At 35.1% G+C, this 16,667-nt stretch overlaps 1 protein-coding gene across 1 annotated transcript in view; it reads right to left on the minus strand.

Annotated features, from left to right (window-relative positions):
- Window positions 1-16,667, minus strand: part of LOC145668372 (uncharacterized) — a 47,760-nt gene that overhangs the window by 12,329 nt on the left and 18,764 nt on the right. The window contains exon 2 of the mRNA XM_081736150.1: window positions 842-999. Coding sequence (XP_081592276.1) covers window positions 842-912 — 71 coding nt within the window. The 5' untranslated portion in view covers window positions 913-999. The remainder of the gene's footprint in view (window positions 1-841; window positions 1,000-16,667) is intronic.

Below are 16,667 nucleotides of genomic sequence, written 5' to 3' on the forward strand. Positions count from 1 at the left end.
TGACAGTACTATTCGTGAATTTAATAGTGGAGGAGAACCTAGTCAAGATTCATTAAAATCAGAACATTTAAATTATGCCACCACTTCAGAAGATACCACTCGTGTTGAGACCCTGGCCATGGAGGACGCAAAGCAACTGTTCAGGATATGTTTTACCATTACAGGACTCCCTTATGACACCGCCGAAAGAACTATGAGATACTACTTATAGTTGACTAAGGTCAGTCCACATTAAATCATTTGATACATGGATGAAGAAGTCTTTGGCATGACAACTACCAGTGATCTTCTGGCAAAGAACCGTTCAAACATTGAGCAATTGTTCGAGTTTATTATCACAATGAATTAAACATTCATTTCCATATTCAACCCAGAAACAAAAGGGTAGTCCAAACAAAGGGAACACACCTCTTTATCTTTCATCCAAGAAGCCTCGCCAGGTCAGTGGCGGACCTAGCCCGGGGACCGGGAATGCCTAGCATCCCTACCCTGATTTTTTGAGTGACAAGAATAATTTAATTTTTAAACATTTTTGGAAGTTTGGGCTCCGGTCCCCCAGAGTTTACCTTCTAGATCTGCCACTGCGCCAGGTCCGCTGAAGTGGGAAAATTTCTCATGCTATCTGCTTAAATTAATTCTGTCTAGTTCTTTATCAAAGGAAAAAACAATTATTGAGCAGTACGCCGGTAAACTGTTGTATAGAAGCGACTGCTTAATGCAGTTCAGAGACATAAGCCACAATTCTCAGAGACAGGCTTTGTTCTCCACTGAGAAATCTAACACATTACTAGTCTAGATACAGGATATGAACATCGAAATGCTTCCATAACATCCTACTTACCTGATCTTATCGTCAGTTACTTCTATATGTTTTCGAAACTGAAGGATTCTTTGCGAGAGAGAAGTCTGCATTCAGAAGTACGCAGGAAACTACAATTTTCCAGTGTCTAAAACATATTCCCTTCAGTCTTCGCCTTTCACAGATAAGAAAAAGATTGCCTGTGTAGAAAAACATGAATATTATGTTGAAAAGTGACAGAAATATTTCACTCGAGAAGCAAAACTGTGGGAGATACAGTAAAATGGCAAGTAAACTTCGTACTGGATCTCATACATTAAGCCCTACCTAATATTTGCTTACGCTGTGAATACATGCTCAAAGATACAAAAAGGTTCACTGACTACTGATATGGAAAGCATATGGTCAGAAACGTAGGGCCTATTAGAGCTTCTAGTCAGAAGCCATTAGAGCGGTGTTAGCCATTAGAGATATGAGACTAACTGTAAGTCTATCTAATTTTTTATGTATCCAACTAAAAATGATCTTCCTAATCACTAGGGAGGCAATATTAGCATTGAAGTTTCAGCCCTCCAACAATACCACAAAGGCTAGATTGTCATAGCCTTATCTTTCGCATATTAGGGGACAGAGATATGATGACAGTTTGTCATCGTTACAACCAGAAGAAACTACAGTACTGAGAGTAATACACAAATTCGGAACAAAGCCGCGAAGGAAGACAACACTGAGTTAGACTAGCCTTCGTGAAAGTTCGACAAATGAGAGGGACAGTGAAGCATAATGTTTAGAAGAGGAAGTGTGGAGTTTCGCACTATTTTTGTGGTTGTCTACTGAAAAGTGTTTGCTTCACAGAATGAGCATAATAAACGTGAAATTCAATACTGTCTTAATATAGTGGATAGCAAGAACGGTCTTCAGCAAAAAACAAAGCAGAACATATATAAAAAAATTACCATTCGCATTCAGTAACTTTTAATGTTGGTGAGCTAAAAGGGACAGAAAGTGGTTAACAAAAGTGAAAATTATGAAATAATTACTGAAATGAGAATGTGGAAGGAAAAAGAAGAAACTTTAAAAAACGAGCACCATAGTGTCCACCATAAATTCTCATGGGTTGAACCTCTCCCACTAAAGGTAAGCATTATACCATTGAGTCACAGTGTCCCATTTATTACCAAATACGTGTGACACATACTTTCTTTGGCACCAGGAGGACAACACTGAATATGCTAGTTTCATATTCCATTCAGATAGCTACTCTGTAATTCGAATTTTAAGAAAAGAATTAAACTTTTAAACGGTGACAAAATGTTTACATTACAAGAAAATATTTCTTAAGAATTTTAGTCTAGTGGCAAAGGCATCATTAATGTAAGAGACAAAATATCATATGATGCACACTGTAGAATACGCAAATCTACATATTTCGGAAATATTTCTTTTTACAAAAAAAAAAAAAAAAAACTATCAAATAAGAATAAAATAATTCCTGTGTTCGATGGAGTACGATCTAGCGTGACATGCTTGATTATGATTCGTTGATTTATGTAAAAAATAGAATATCTTCTGTCCTTTTATCGCTCCACTTCATTGTATTACGTATCCTAAAGAGAAAAGAGATTCAAATATTTTTCATAAAACTCTTCATCCCGTGCGAAGAACAAACGTATCAGTTAGTATTGAAATATTTTTTGAAAGCCAAAAAGCCGAGGAAAGAACTTTGGCTTTTTCAAAATAAATAAATAAATAAATAAAGCCTGCTTCCTCCGAGCCCTTGCACCTCTATACTGACCCCGACAACTCGTGAAGCCTGGCCTCTCCACTGGGGTGGAGCGAAAATATCAAATTTTCGAGTATCGAATTCTAATAGGGCTCAAAAGTTGCATATTCGCACACTAATCAATGGGAAAATAACGAAAATAATCACACTTTGAATCTTCAGTTCGACCAAACAGCCTAAAGTTTTTTAAAAAAAATGAGATAAAACACCAAAATTTACCTTTACGCAAGGAATTTACAAATTACTTTTTTAATTTATATAGCGTCTAAGTACTTTATTTTAGTTGTGTAAGGTCATGTTTGTTATTTATTCGTTAATGTGAGTAATTTTATACATTTTATTTTCATAATGATTTTGCAGCTCTTCGCCTATTTCTGAACGTTTTTTTTTTCTCGAAATGACCCAGAATTCACCACGAGTAGGTGGCTGCATTTCGAGTTCCACCCGCACCCAACACAACTCTCCTTTCAATTAGGCTGTGCTAAATTATGTTGATTTAGTCAAGGATGTCTTAAATACTGATATTTTAATATCAAATTTTGGCATTGCAAATCTTGAGAGCAAAGTTGTTCTAATGTAGCCATCTTTTTTTTTTTTTTTTTTTTTTCGCCACACTTTTCCTGCAGACTTTGTGACAAGTTCGACACACTTTCAACTTCCTGAGTATGGCATGGAAAACAGGATCGATGATTCTTTTAATGTTATTTGGCAAATGTCTAATTGTTTGAACTACTTTCAAAGTATGTTTAGGTCCATATTTCACTGACTGATATCTCTCCATGTCGAACCAGACAGGACCATATGTCTTTATAATGTAGTTTACAAACACTTTGAGTTCGTTTGTAGGATTTGTTTGAGAAACACACAACCGTAAAACTCGGTTTGCACATGTCAGTCATCGGGAATGACTGAGAGGTTTAGGATCTCTTATAGAAACATCTGGAGCACACTGCCCTGTCTGAATCGCTCTGTTAGAATTTTTAAGGCGCCTTCAATAAATTTTGATGCCACAGAGTACAGTGAGCTGATAGATTGTAGAAAATGTAAGCTGTCGCCCCTCCAGTAGTCGAAAGTCAATCTTATCACTTATGCATGACAAAACTGCTCATGAGTTTGACTTCTTAAATTTCTGCTCATGAGTTCTTAAATTTTCCATTCTATACTCAGTAAGTTGAAAGTTCTGTCAAACTTGTTACAGAATCTATAGGAAAAGTGTGCAGACAAGAAAACAGAGATGGCTACACTCTCAAGACCCTCAATGCCAAAATTTGATAGAAAGAATCTAAATTTAAGACAACATCCTTGACTAAGTCAAAATAATTTAGTACATCCTAATTGATGGGATGGTTGAATAGGGTATGGTTGGAACTCGAATTGCAGCCACCTCCTCATGGTGAGGTTTGGGCCATTTCGAGGGGAAAAAGTTGAGAAATGGGCGAAGAGCTGCAAAATCATTATGAAAATAAAAATATAAAATCAGTCACATTAACGAATTATTAACAAACATGATCTCACGCAACTAAAATAAAGCACTTGGAGGCTATAGAAATGAAAAATAAGTAATCTGCATGTTTCTTGCGTAAAAGTAAATTTTGGTGTTTTTTTTTTAACTATAGGCAGTTTGCGCGAACTGAGATGATTATTTTCATTATGTATGATTATTTTCATTATTTTCCCATTAATTAGCAAGCAAATACGCAACTTTCGAGCTCTATTAGCATTCGATACTCTAAAATCTGACTTTTTTTCGCGTTAAAGTAAACTTTGGTGTTTTTGTCATCTTTTTCAAACTTTAGTCCGGTTGCGCGAACTGGAGACTTAACTGTGATCTTTTTTTTTTTTTGGCATTTTCCCATTGATTAGTGTGCGAATACGCAACTTTTGAGCTCTATTGCAATTCGATACTCGAAAATCTTATTTTTTTTCGCTCCACCATACTCTACACCCATCATAGAACTGCTTTGTCTCAGGTGTAATGCATCGGAAGAATTTGGTGCGATTCGTGGAGCTGTTTTCTGAACGCAGACTTGAGAAAACGTGAAAGAGTAGAAGTGCACCAACGATGTTGCCAACATAGAAGACATGGCGAACGAGCAACCAAGGAAACAGCACTTAAAGAACTATAATACAAACACTTACAATTATTCGAATTAAACGGTAACAATAATAATAATAAAACGTAAAACAATTTCAATACGGTAACAATAACTAGTGGCAATCCGACAACACTGTATACCCAGGAGATGTTGTTCGTAAAGCACGAGAGACGACACTAACAAAATTTCATGGATGGGGTTTGACTACTAGAACTCTACTCTCGCATTCTATTGGCTGTTGAAATTGGTAGTTCTAGGCCAAGCTTCATGACTCCTTTCGTTCATTAAATAGACATACCATATTCTCTCTGGTAAGCGCGTTACTCTGCTGTCTCTTGGAGTAAGTTCCAAGCAGTAAACTTGTAAGCATTTTCAACGAATAGCCATCTTCGCCCGATACTCTCTAATAGTATACTCTGTCTATCGGTGTAAGATGTGGACGACATGAATGAATAACTCTGTCTTATCTCCGTTACGTCGTCCCATGTAATTCCCCTCTGGTGGCTTGGTGTAAGTTAAAAAAAAAATAGCCCTCGTATGTTTGGTAACACGACAAAATCAACGTACAATAATTAATAACTATGAATCAATGAAATATTTTTGTGACCATTGAAATTGATTTATGATTACCTGTTCCAAAACCTACAGAAAGTATAAATTAACATGCTTTAAAATCGATATAATAATCAGCTATCATTTCGGAATATTATTATTTTTTTTATTAATATAACTGGTTATTGCACGCAATCCTTCGGCCCGCTGTACAATATAGGTCAATGTCATACTTGATTAAAAGCTCTAACCGTTTACATTTATCTTTCTATTGGCCCAAACAATATGTAATCACACAAATATTCATGATCAAATCTAAATATGGTTACGACTCTTATCATAATAATAAACAGTGGCTTCAGGCACGTTCATATTAGGGATGGCCTTTCTCGAAAAATCTGTTGTTCGATTTTCGGAAATTTCATTTTTCGTTTTTTCCTTTTTTTCGCTTTTTCGAAAAAAATTTCGTTTTTCGTTTTTTCGAAAAAAATCGTTTTTCGTTTTTCGGTTTTCGAAATTTTTGTTTTTCGTTTTTCTTTTTTCGGAAAATTTTCTATTTTTGTTTTTCCGAAAAAAATCGTTATCGTTTTTCGTTTTTTCGAAAAAATTTCGTTTTTCGTTTTTTCGAAAAAAATTGTTTTTCGTTTTTTCGAAAGATTTTTCGTTTTTCGTAAAACATTCTTTTTCGTTTTTTGAAATAAAAATGTTTTTCGTTTTATCGAAAAAATTTCGTTTTCCGTTGATTTTTCGTTTCACGAAAAGTTTTCGGAATCGTGGAATGATAATGTGGGAGGTAATGAGAGTATCTCGGGAAAACACACGGACACGATGTTGTCTGCCATAAACTCACTTGACCTGGGATCAAACGCACAAGAGTTAAGCGTTCTAACATTGAGCTACCGTGCTCCCTTGGATTTGGATTTAATGAAAGGATAGTATAGAATGCCTAGCTAATGAAGCGGTATCCAGTACTAGGTGAGGGTGTAATTATGCCCAATGCGGGCATGTGGACAGACCAGTTGGTGGTGCTAGTGACAATGGTGCTCAATCACAAACTTCAGACCAATCTTCACAAGCAAGTCTTTCACAACCAACTGACGGAGCAAGTGAATCTGCAGCAACGTCATCTTCCAGTGGTGGTTCTGATAATAAACTAGAAGAAGATGGAGGTGGAAGTGAACCTCAAGCAGCATCGTCTTCCGGTGGGGATGATTCTTCTGATTCCAGTGGTGGTTCTGATACTAAACCAGAAAAAGATGGAGGTGGAAGTGAACATCAAACAGGATCGTCTTCCAGTAGGGATGATTCGTCTGATTCCAGTGGTGGTTCTGATAGTAAACCAGAAGAAGATGGAGGTGGAAGTGAACATCAAGCAGGATCGTCTTCCGGTGGAGATGATTCGTCTGATTCCAGTGGTGGTTCTGATAGTAAACCAGAAGAACATGGAGGTGGAAGTGAACATCAAGCAGGATCGTCTTCCAGTGAGGATGTTTCGTCTGATTCCAGTGGTGGTTCTGATAGTAAACCAGAAGATCATGGAGGTGGAAGTTCACATCAAGCAGGATCGTCTTCTGCTGGGGATGATTCGTCTGATTCCAGTGGTGGTTCTGATACTAAACCAGAAAAAGATGGAGGTGGAAGTGAACATCAAACAGGATCGTCTTCCGGCGGAGATGATTCGTCTGATTCCAGTGGTGGTTCCGATAGTAAACCAGAAGAACATGGAGGTGGAAGTGAACATCAAGCAGGATCGTCTTCCGGTGGGGGTGATTCTTCTGATTCCAGTGGTGGTTCTGATAGTAAACCAGAAGAACATGGAGGTGGAAGTGAACATCAAGCAGGATCGTCTTCCGGTGGAGATGATTCGTCTGATTCCAGTGGTGGTTCCGATAGTAAACCAGAAGAAGGTGGATATGCAAGTTAATCTGAAGCAGATTCATCTTATATGGAATGATCAATCTGATTCCAGCGGAATTTGAACTTGTTGTAAATCGGAAGAATTTGAAGGTTCTAGTGAATATGAGCATTTTATTTTCCGTTGAAGACAATTAGTTTGAAGAGTGAAAAATATTATTGTAGTTATTGTTTCGATGAACTTTCCTTTGAAGATTAAATAATTTAGGGTCGCAATAGAATCTCATCGTAAATATTTTGATAGCACTGAATGGTTATAATATCAGTATTAATTTTATACTAGTCATCGTGTATACTCGATATTTGGATAGGGCAGAGCTTCCCAACCGGTGTGCCGGGAGGAAATCGAAACAAATTATTAATTCTATAGCAATCAAATTGCAAGACAAAGGAAAAATGTATATTTGTATTTCACATTACTATGAACCTCTACTATGAGTCTAATACTTCAAGTTACATACCGTCTTACTTTTCTGTACATTTTTAATGTTGAAAAAACTATTTGTTATCATTTTTACGACTATTATTGCTCCTTTACTGCTGCAGACTATTTCGTAACTTGAAAGTTTAAAATATCATTCAATCCTTTCGACAAAGCAAACATGCATACAAATTACCTACATTTGTGTTTTAAAACTAAAAGAGATTTGTTTGTTCGTTCGTTATTTAGTGATCTTTCGTCTTAGTGAAAGGTTGGATACAGTTTTCGAAAAAGAAAGCTTAGTTTTAAAAACCTGAGTCCAATATTTCATTGGAATTGTTTTCTATTTTTTAATTAGAATGAAAAATAAGCATAATGATTTACCACGAGGAAAAACCAGTGATCGAGTTTTTTTCACTGTGAGGAGATCAGCAATCACAGAAAAAATACCACGGTATTTTATATTTACAAATAATAATATCTATGAGTGTGCCGCGAGAATTCCAGTTACACCTGTAGTGTGCCGCAAGGTGAAAAATGTTGGGAAACGCTGTGATACGATGGGAAACGGAGTTGAGATTTGTTTCTCGAACACGAGTGAATGAGGAGCACTAGCAGATAAAAGTGTTAGGAAGATTTTATTTTTGGTTTATGTATTTTTCATGTTTATTTCTTAGTAATTTATTGACTGTGTGTGTAGATATTTGCCTACAATATAGTATGATACATGTTTATGATGATATATTTATGTTGGAATGAGACAAATAGAGTTGTATTATTTTACGTAGTTGTTACAATAAAATCTCTAAATCAAAGGTTGTCACATCGTGTATGAGGTGAGTATGAAGTCATACTTAGATAAGAACCTTGTCTCATTTGTGGATCTATTACTCTTGTTTATTCGTATTTTTTATATTTACTTGGAAATAAATGTGATATACTTTTCAGAAAGGATAACTTTTTTAAAAACCTAATCGATTTCAGTTAGTTATTGATAGGTGTACAACTTTTCAGACTTCAAACGTACGTAGTTTATTTCTGAATAAGTTCTGAACTTTCTGTTACTAAACAGAGCATTAATTTAATTTTATACAGGATGGGCTATAAAGTGATAGTAAGTATTTTTATTATAAAATTGCATAAGATCAATTACATATACGTTAGTAATATTTTTGTACAAAGTTAAGCGCTGAAGAGTTTTAGTAGTGAATTTGAAATATTTGTCTTAAAGTCCTAATTATAAAAAAAGGAAAAGTCTCAATTTGTGTATTAGGCTAATACCTAAAAGTAAAGAGTGATGCTAAAAGGTGTCGCTTATCTGTCTGACGCCAATTCTTGTCGCTAGCTTGCATACAATTTGCTGACTTAGAACTATTATGACGATTTAATTGTAACTTGTTTAAATTTAGTTATTTCAAAACAAATAGGGTGCACTAGGGCCGAACTTGGCAATTTGCCGACACCCCCTTCTGCGGAAAGAACAAGTATGTTACCTCATTATGAACAAGGAAGGGGCGGGAAAAGGCACTCGCACTCAGAAACGCCTAAACACTACAAATACAATCAAGGCCGTCCATCAGGGGGGAAGGAGGGGCGCTCGCCCCCTAAGAGTAAATTGTACTTGGGAATATTGAAAACTCAATAGAATTTTTACATTAGTTACAGCAAAATTTGAAACTATATTTGAAACGTCGCTTATACTTGCTTCTCCCTTGGAAACCATAACATGAGCGCTCTTGAATGCAATCTCGTTGTGTCTGTTTTTTCTTCAAATAATAATCTATTATGGTAGTAAAAGATAAAGAAAACACGCCTGCAGAGAAAAGGTGGTAATCCTCTTTATAGAATTCAATATCGAGCTTCAATCTCAATATATCAGTTTTCGATTTCAGTGCAACTAGTTTTTTATTTTTAATTCTTGGTTTTCTTCTACATCTGTTAAAAAAGAAACAAAAAACTTGTTTCCACCTTCAATGACAACTTGTTTGTAAGAAAGATGAGGCTAGTTTTCGTATGAAAACTGTGATAACTAACTAAATGGAACAGGTGTTCGCAATAGTTCGAGAAGGGAGTTCTTGTATTTGACAGCAATCAAGCAATTCATGCTGGAATTTGTTTGAGTATTTGCTTTAGCACTGTCCGTGTGACCTTAAACTAATGCGACCTAAACATGGTTTATGAATGTAGTATTCAAATAGAAGGTCGGCTAAGTAAATTTAACTACCATCATCATGAAGTCTGTTTCCAGCAAGAAATATTTATTTTAAATATATTTATGACAGATTTTGCAGCCCCCTGCAAATGCACCTGTTGCACATGTGGTAGAGCCGGCCCTGGGTGATACCGAATATGAACTAGGGATGGCCACATTTTTTCGAAAAATACTTTCGAAATACATTTCGAGAAAAATACATTTCTCGAAAACGGAAAATTTTTCGAAAAAGGAAAAAGGAAATTTTTTTCTAAAAACGAAAAATTTTACGAAAAACGAAATTTTTTTCGAAAAACGAAATTTTTTCGAGAAACGGAAAACGAAAACTGTCGAGAAACGGAAACGGATAATTTTCGTAAAACAAACTGAATTCATTTCATTTGTTAGTACTTCCAAACTATAGTATACTATGCACACGTATAGGAAGTCTTATAGAACGGCTATGTTCATCTGTCTGTCTATCCATCCGTTCGTCTGTCGGCTGGCATCAGAGCAAGAGCGGTAAGAAATAGCGAGAAGCATACATAGTTTTGCAACACGAATAAATTCATCTAATCCATTTGACTTTTATTTAATCCAGAAGTGGTAGAGATCTATTCCTTTCTGCTACATTGTTGATCACCACAGAACACAAACCCGGTAATATATAGAAAGACGCGGTTTTCCAGAACCAATTCAGTGTCCCAAGAATATATTCAATGTTCGCCCTTATTACACTTGCAGATTGAGCTATGCATAAATGTCGGAAGTCTTTAGAATGGCTTTGTCCGTCTGTCTGTCGACAGGTGTCAGAGCAAAAACAGTAACAGATATTCAGAAGTCGTTTCTTGCGGTCGATTTAGAGCCCCTAAAATAGGTTCGATCTCCACCGTTAACCCTCCATTCAAACCATAAGTGGTTCAAATACCCTTTTTTGGTTTCAATTTTTATCTCTATAGAACTAAAAGAGTAATAGATGGCTAGAAGCGTTTTATTGCAAACAATTTAGCGTCTGAAGACAACATATAACTATCCACAGCATTCAATCAAAACCAGAAATTGTTTATATTTACTATTATTTCCAGTTTCAATACTGAATTACGAGATATCGAGATGTAGATTTTTGCAATCGATTCAGCTACCAAAAAATAGGTCTATCTTTTTCCATTAATCCTCTATTCAGATCGGAAGTTGTTTAAAATAACCGTTTCCGGTTTCAACATTGATCGATATAGAACAAAAACAGTAATAGATAGCCACAGGTGTTTTTTTTTCAATCGAATCGACACAACGTCTCAAGAGCATATAAGCTATATATAATCTCAACCCACAATACTATCGAAACCGAAAGTGGCTGAATTTACTAGTATATTGGTTTCAATACTGATTTTTATAAAACAAAAACTTGGAGAAATCGTGATGTAGTTTTTCGCTATCGACTAAGCGTTCTAAGAATAGGATCTACCTTCTTCCTTGCTCTCTATTCACACCAGAAGTGGTTTAAATTAACGATTACAAGTCTCAACATTTATCGCCACAGAAAAAAAAATGGTATTAGATAGCGACAAGTGGTTCACCTACAATTCATTCAGGGTCTCAAGAGGAAATGCCATTACAATCCCCAACACTCCACAAGGCAGAAATAGTTGAAGTTTATTACTATTTTTGATTTTATAGGTAATACTAATTTTCATAGAGCAAAATCGGTGAGAGATATCGAGTTGCATTTAAAAAAAAACAATCCAGCATCCCAAGAATAGATTTCACCTTCTTCGTTAACACTTGCATAACCGAAAACAATATGTTTCATACAAAGTATTTGTTACTGAAAAATTTAATACTCTATGAGGAGTCCCTCAAGGATCTAATCTAGGTCCTCTGTTGTTTCTTCTTGTTATTAATGTTATTCCTCTATGTATTAAAAACTTCTCAAGTTCTTCTTTTTGCCGACGATCTCAAATTATACTCCAAAGTTAGTTCAATTGATGACTGCGTGAAACTTCAACAAGATCTAGAGAGTATTCAAATGTGATGTGATAAGAATAAATTAGTCCTGAATGTTTCCAAATGTAAATCTGTATCTTTCACGAGGAAAGAAAATCAGTTAGTAGCAGTAAAGTAGTAGAATTACTACTTCAGTTTTACTACTTAAAATTTTTAAAAGATTAATGTAATGTAATCTTTGTTGTGGTGTCGTGGCGGTATAGAACCGTTTGCTTTACATTTTCTTATATTTCTTGGATGAAATGTTTCTTTGCTTCAAGTCTCGATTTCATTCAAAAGTTTTATTAAATTATATTCTTGTTGATGGTTGTTCTTTTCCCAGCTGAGGTGTTATCACTTCGATTGGACACTGCCCTGTAGGTATATGTAACATTAATTATATATATATATAACAGCTCACATTGAAGCTTCAGGCACTCTCAAATGTATGCCTTACCAACGGGGAGAGACGTTCGTGAACTCCTATTTGTAGGCTTCTGAAAGGTAAACCAATAGACACTGAGAAAGAAATGCAATTCAATTCCGTTCTTAACATTCCTTCTGACAATGCTGAATTTTTTGTTCGGGCAAAAAAGCAATTGGTTGTGGGTTCCACGAATACCTTCTTGGTACCGTAAGGGTTAATATACGCCTTACTGAATTAAGCTATACTAAACTGTTTGAAGCTTACGTTTGTGATTCATCCACACAGTTCACAAATGATGACAAAGAACCCAATGATTTACTTGAATGAGATCTAGTAACTGTATTTGGATATAAATCCCATGATAGAGGTGCAGGGCTTTCTTGTGACACTCAAACATCAGGAATGTATATTTCTAATAACATAGCTATTTCTTTCGCAGATGATGTACTGCAACGGTATTCGAAAAAGTACTTCAAGCTGTTTCACCTGAGCATGGCACTTAAAACTCTTTTCCAGATAATTTGGCATTTTATTGACATTCGCATGTTTATATTCTTTATTACAGAACTTGCAAACAACACCTTTGTTTTTGGCTTTAAAGAACTGCTTTACACGACCCTTCTTCTTCCCATGTTATATTTCTAGTCTTTCAAGTCAGTTTTGAAATAACAGTGAAATAATATCGTTTAGACAGAAACTAATGCAATCCCAACTTGCAGAACAGTCAGAGCATAGCACAAGACTAGCATTGAAGGCAAAGACTAATGCGCGACCAACTCCAACAATTATCTTCCTTCTTTGATATTCAAACCAGTGCTGTGGTGTTGTTAGGTCTTGCACTTCTGCAACAGTGCAAAGTGCTGAAAAAATCTCCAAAAAAAACTAAGGGATGTTATGCTTTCTTGTGTAAAATATCCGTAGTGTAACATTTGTAACAATTTCAGTAATTAATAAAATACGGAAAAAAGTTACCGGTATAGTTAATAATTCTTAAAACTATATAATAACTGAATTTTCGTAAAATACCCATTTTTTGGGTAGGTAAATGCAAAAAGGGTAAATACCCATTTTTTTATTTCCTACCCACTAGGTATTTATCCGACCCACATCTCTAATTCAGCGTCCCTTTTCAGTATCGAGCGAGACTATACAAGACGTGGACCTACATTTTAAAGTGGAATCCGAACCACCATAAAACGTTCAATGTTTTCTCACTCGGGACCCTGTGCATCAAAGGAATACGCGCTAGCCACTAGACCAGTGGGCAGGGCTTGAAATCTTTTCTTGGAATTATGAAATTATATATTTAAAAGAAATGTTTGGTGCTTCCTAGTACCTCTCTCGTTCTATGAGAAAAAATATTGTAACCAGAGATATAATTAATATTTATCACTTTCGGTTCCATTAAACTTAGAGATGGAAACTACTATTGTGGCACAGAATCCATTTCAAAAGCTGCTTCCGGCTATCGTTTTTTCTTTACTATGAAACCGGAAATGGTAGTTTCTCACTATTTCGGGTTTACATAGAGGGATAGCGATCGAGATGACAATCTTCGAATCCTGGATTCATATATATATATATATATATATATTATCTCTTATTATTTTTGCTCTATGGTGATCAATACTGAAACCGGGAGTTGTGATGAGGGGCGGATCCAGGACGGACTTCTGGGGGGTGGCGGTGGGTTGTAATACTGCTACTTAGAGCTACTTTTAAGAGCTCCAAACTCTGGGATGAGTTTTATTTATATATAAAATAAAAAAGTGTCCTCTTCTGAAGGGGGGAGGGCGATCGCCCCCCTGGATCCGCCCCTGGTTGTGATACATTTTCCTACTTCCTGTTTTTGTAGGGAAAACAAGTGAGTTTCGTTTCACAGTGTAAAAATACGGTAGATTTCCAATCTATGCGAATTGAATACTCAAACTTTAGTACAACAAGTAGCACAACTAAAACTCCTGGTTGGAATAGATTAATAAGATCAAAGATAAAATATGTTCCTCGGATGATGAATCAGTATCAAAAAGCCATTATTAGCTATCACTTATCGTTTTTGTTCTATGGGGATAAAGATTGAAAGCAGGAATGGTTAATTTGAACCACTTCCGGCTTGAATAGAGGGTTAAGGGAGGACATGGAATCTATTCTTAGGACGCTAAATCAATTTTAAATAAACCTCTTCTCGATATCTTTTATAGTTTTTGTTCTATGAATATAAGTATTGGAACCGAAAGTAGTAGTAAATTTCAAGCATTTTCGGTTACAACAGAGTGAAGCACGTTATGACGATATGTTCTCTTAAAACCCTGAATTGATTCCAGAAAATTGCTTGTCGCTATCTATTACAATTTTTGTTTTATCGCGACAAGTGTTAAAACCGAAAGTGGTTAATTTGAACTCTTTCGGTTCAAATAAAGTGTTTATTTATTTATTTATTTCATAAGGACAACACAACAGGCTTAATGCCCAGTTATAGTGTCGTATACAGAATTATTTAATATACACTATTATACATACATTATATACATACACAAATATACGTTATCTAATTATACATAAGTTATTGCATGGTAATTCTTTTGAACTTGTTCTCTGACATACTAAACATATCTATTACATGAAATCTAATAATTTCATTATATGAAGCACCCATTCTCCACAGAGGAGACTTATGTAATATTTTTGTTCTTGCTTTTCTACAATAGAATGTCAAAGCGATTTATGTTCTAGTCTTACCTGTTGGGACACGTAATAATACTTCTGAAACTAATTCTGGACAATCAATTTTATCATTTAATAATTTATGTAAGAACAACAAATCAAAAACACATCTCCTTTTTTCTAATGTTTGAAAATTAAAATTCCATACAAAATCTTCATAAGGGACATACTTTGGGTAGAAACCGGTTTTCTTGTATGCAAGCAATTTTAAGAATTTAAATTGTATATTTTCTATTGCATCAGTATATTTAGTGACATTTGGTGTCCAAACAGTACAACAGTATTCTAATTTTGACCTCACATATGAAAAATATAACCTTATAAATGTTGGTTGTTTGTTAAAATCCTGCCCTATCCTATAAATTAAACCTAGGTTTCTATATGTACTACTCGTTATCATGTCAATGTGTTGAGTAACGGTTAATTTGCTATCAAATATAACTCCTAGATCTTTGATAGTATTTGGAGTAGACAAGGAAGTGCCACTTATTGTATACGTAAAGTGAATTTGGTTTTCTTTCCTCGTGAAAGATACAGATTTACATTTGGAAACATTCAGGACTAATTTATTCTTATCACATCACATTTGAATACTCTCTAGATCTTGTTGAAGTTTCACGCAGTCATCAATTGAACTAACTTTGGAGTATAATTTGAGATCGTCGGCAAAAAGAAGAACTTGAGAAGTTTTTAATACATAGAGGAATAACATTAATAACAAGAAGAAACAACAGAGGACCTAGATTAGATCCTTGAGGGACTCCTCATAGAGTATTAAATTTTTCAGTAACAAATACTTTGTATGAAACATATTGTTTTCGGTTATGCAAGTGTTAACGAAGAAGGTGAAATCTATTCTTGGGATGCTGGATTGTTTTTTTTTAAATGCAACTCGATATCTCTCACCGATTTTGCTCTATGAAAATTAGTATTACCTATAAAATCAAAAATAGTAATAAACTTCAACTATTTCTGCCTTGTGGAGTGTTGGGGGTTGTAATGGCATTTCCTCTTGAGACCCTGAATGAATTGTAGGTGAACCACTTGTCGCTATCTAATACCATTTTTTTTTCTGTGGCGATAAATGTTGAGACTTGTAATCGTTAATTTAAACCACTTCTGGTGTGAATAGAGAGCAAGGAAGAAGGTAGATCCTATTCTTAGAACGCTTAGTCGATAGCAAAAAACTACATCACGATTTCTCCAAGTTTTTGTTTTATAAAAATCAGTATTGAAACCAATATACTAGTAAATTCAGCCACTTTCGGTTTCGATAGTATTGTGGGTTGAGATTATATATAGCTTATATGCTCTTGAGACGTTGTGTCGATTCGATTAAAAAAAAAAACACCTGTGGCTATCTATTACTGTTTTTGTTCTATATCGATCAATGTTGAAACCGGAAACGGTTATTTTAAACAACTTCCGATCTGAATAGAGGATTAATGGAAAAAGATAGACCTATTTTTTGGTAGCTGAATCGATTGCAAAAATCTACATCTCGATATCTCGTAATTCAGTATTGAAACTGGAAATAATAGTAAATATAAACAATTTCTGGTTTTGATTGAATGCTGTGGATAGTTATATGTTGTCTTCAGACGCTAAATTGTTTGCAATAAAACGCTTCTAGCCATCTATTACTCTTTTAGTTCTATAGAGATAAAAATTGAAACCAAAAAAGGGTATTTGAACCACTTATGGTTTGAATGGAGGGTTAACGGTGGAGATCGAACCTATTTTAGGGGCTCTAAATCGACCGCAAGAAACGACTTCT

This window comes from Thermobia domestica, chromosome 13, assembly GCF_964235325.1.
Source record: "Thermobia domestica chromosome 13, izTheDome1.hap1.1, whole genome shotgun sequence".
NCBI lineage: Eukaryota > Metazoa > Arthropoda > Insecta > Zygentoma > Lepismatidae > Thermobia > Thermobia domestica.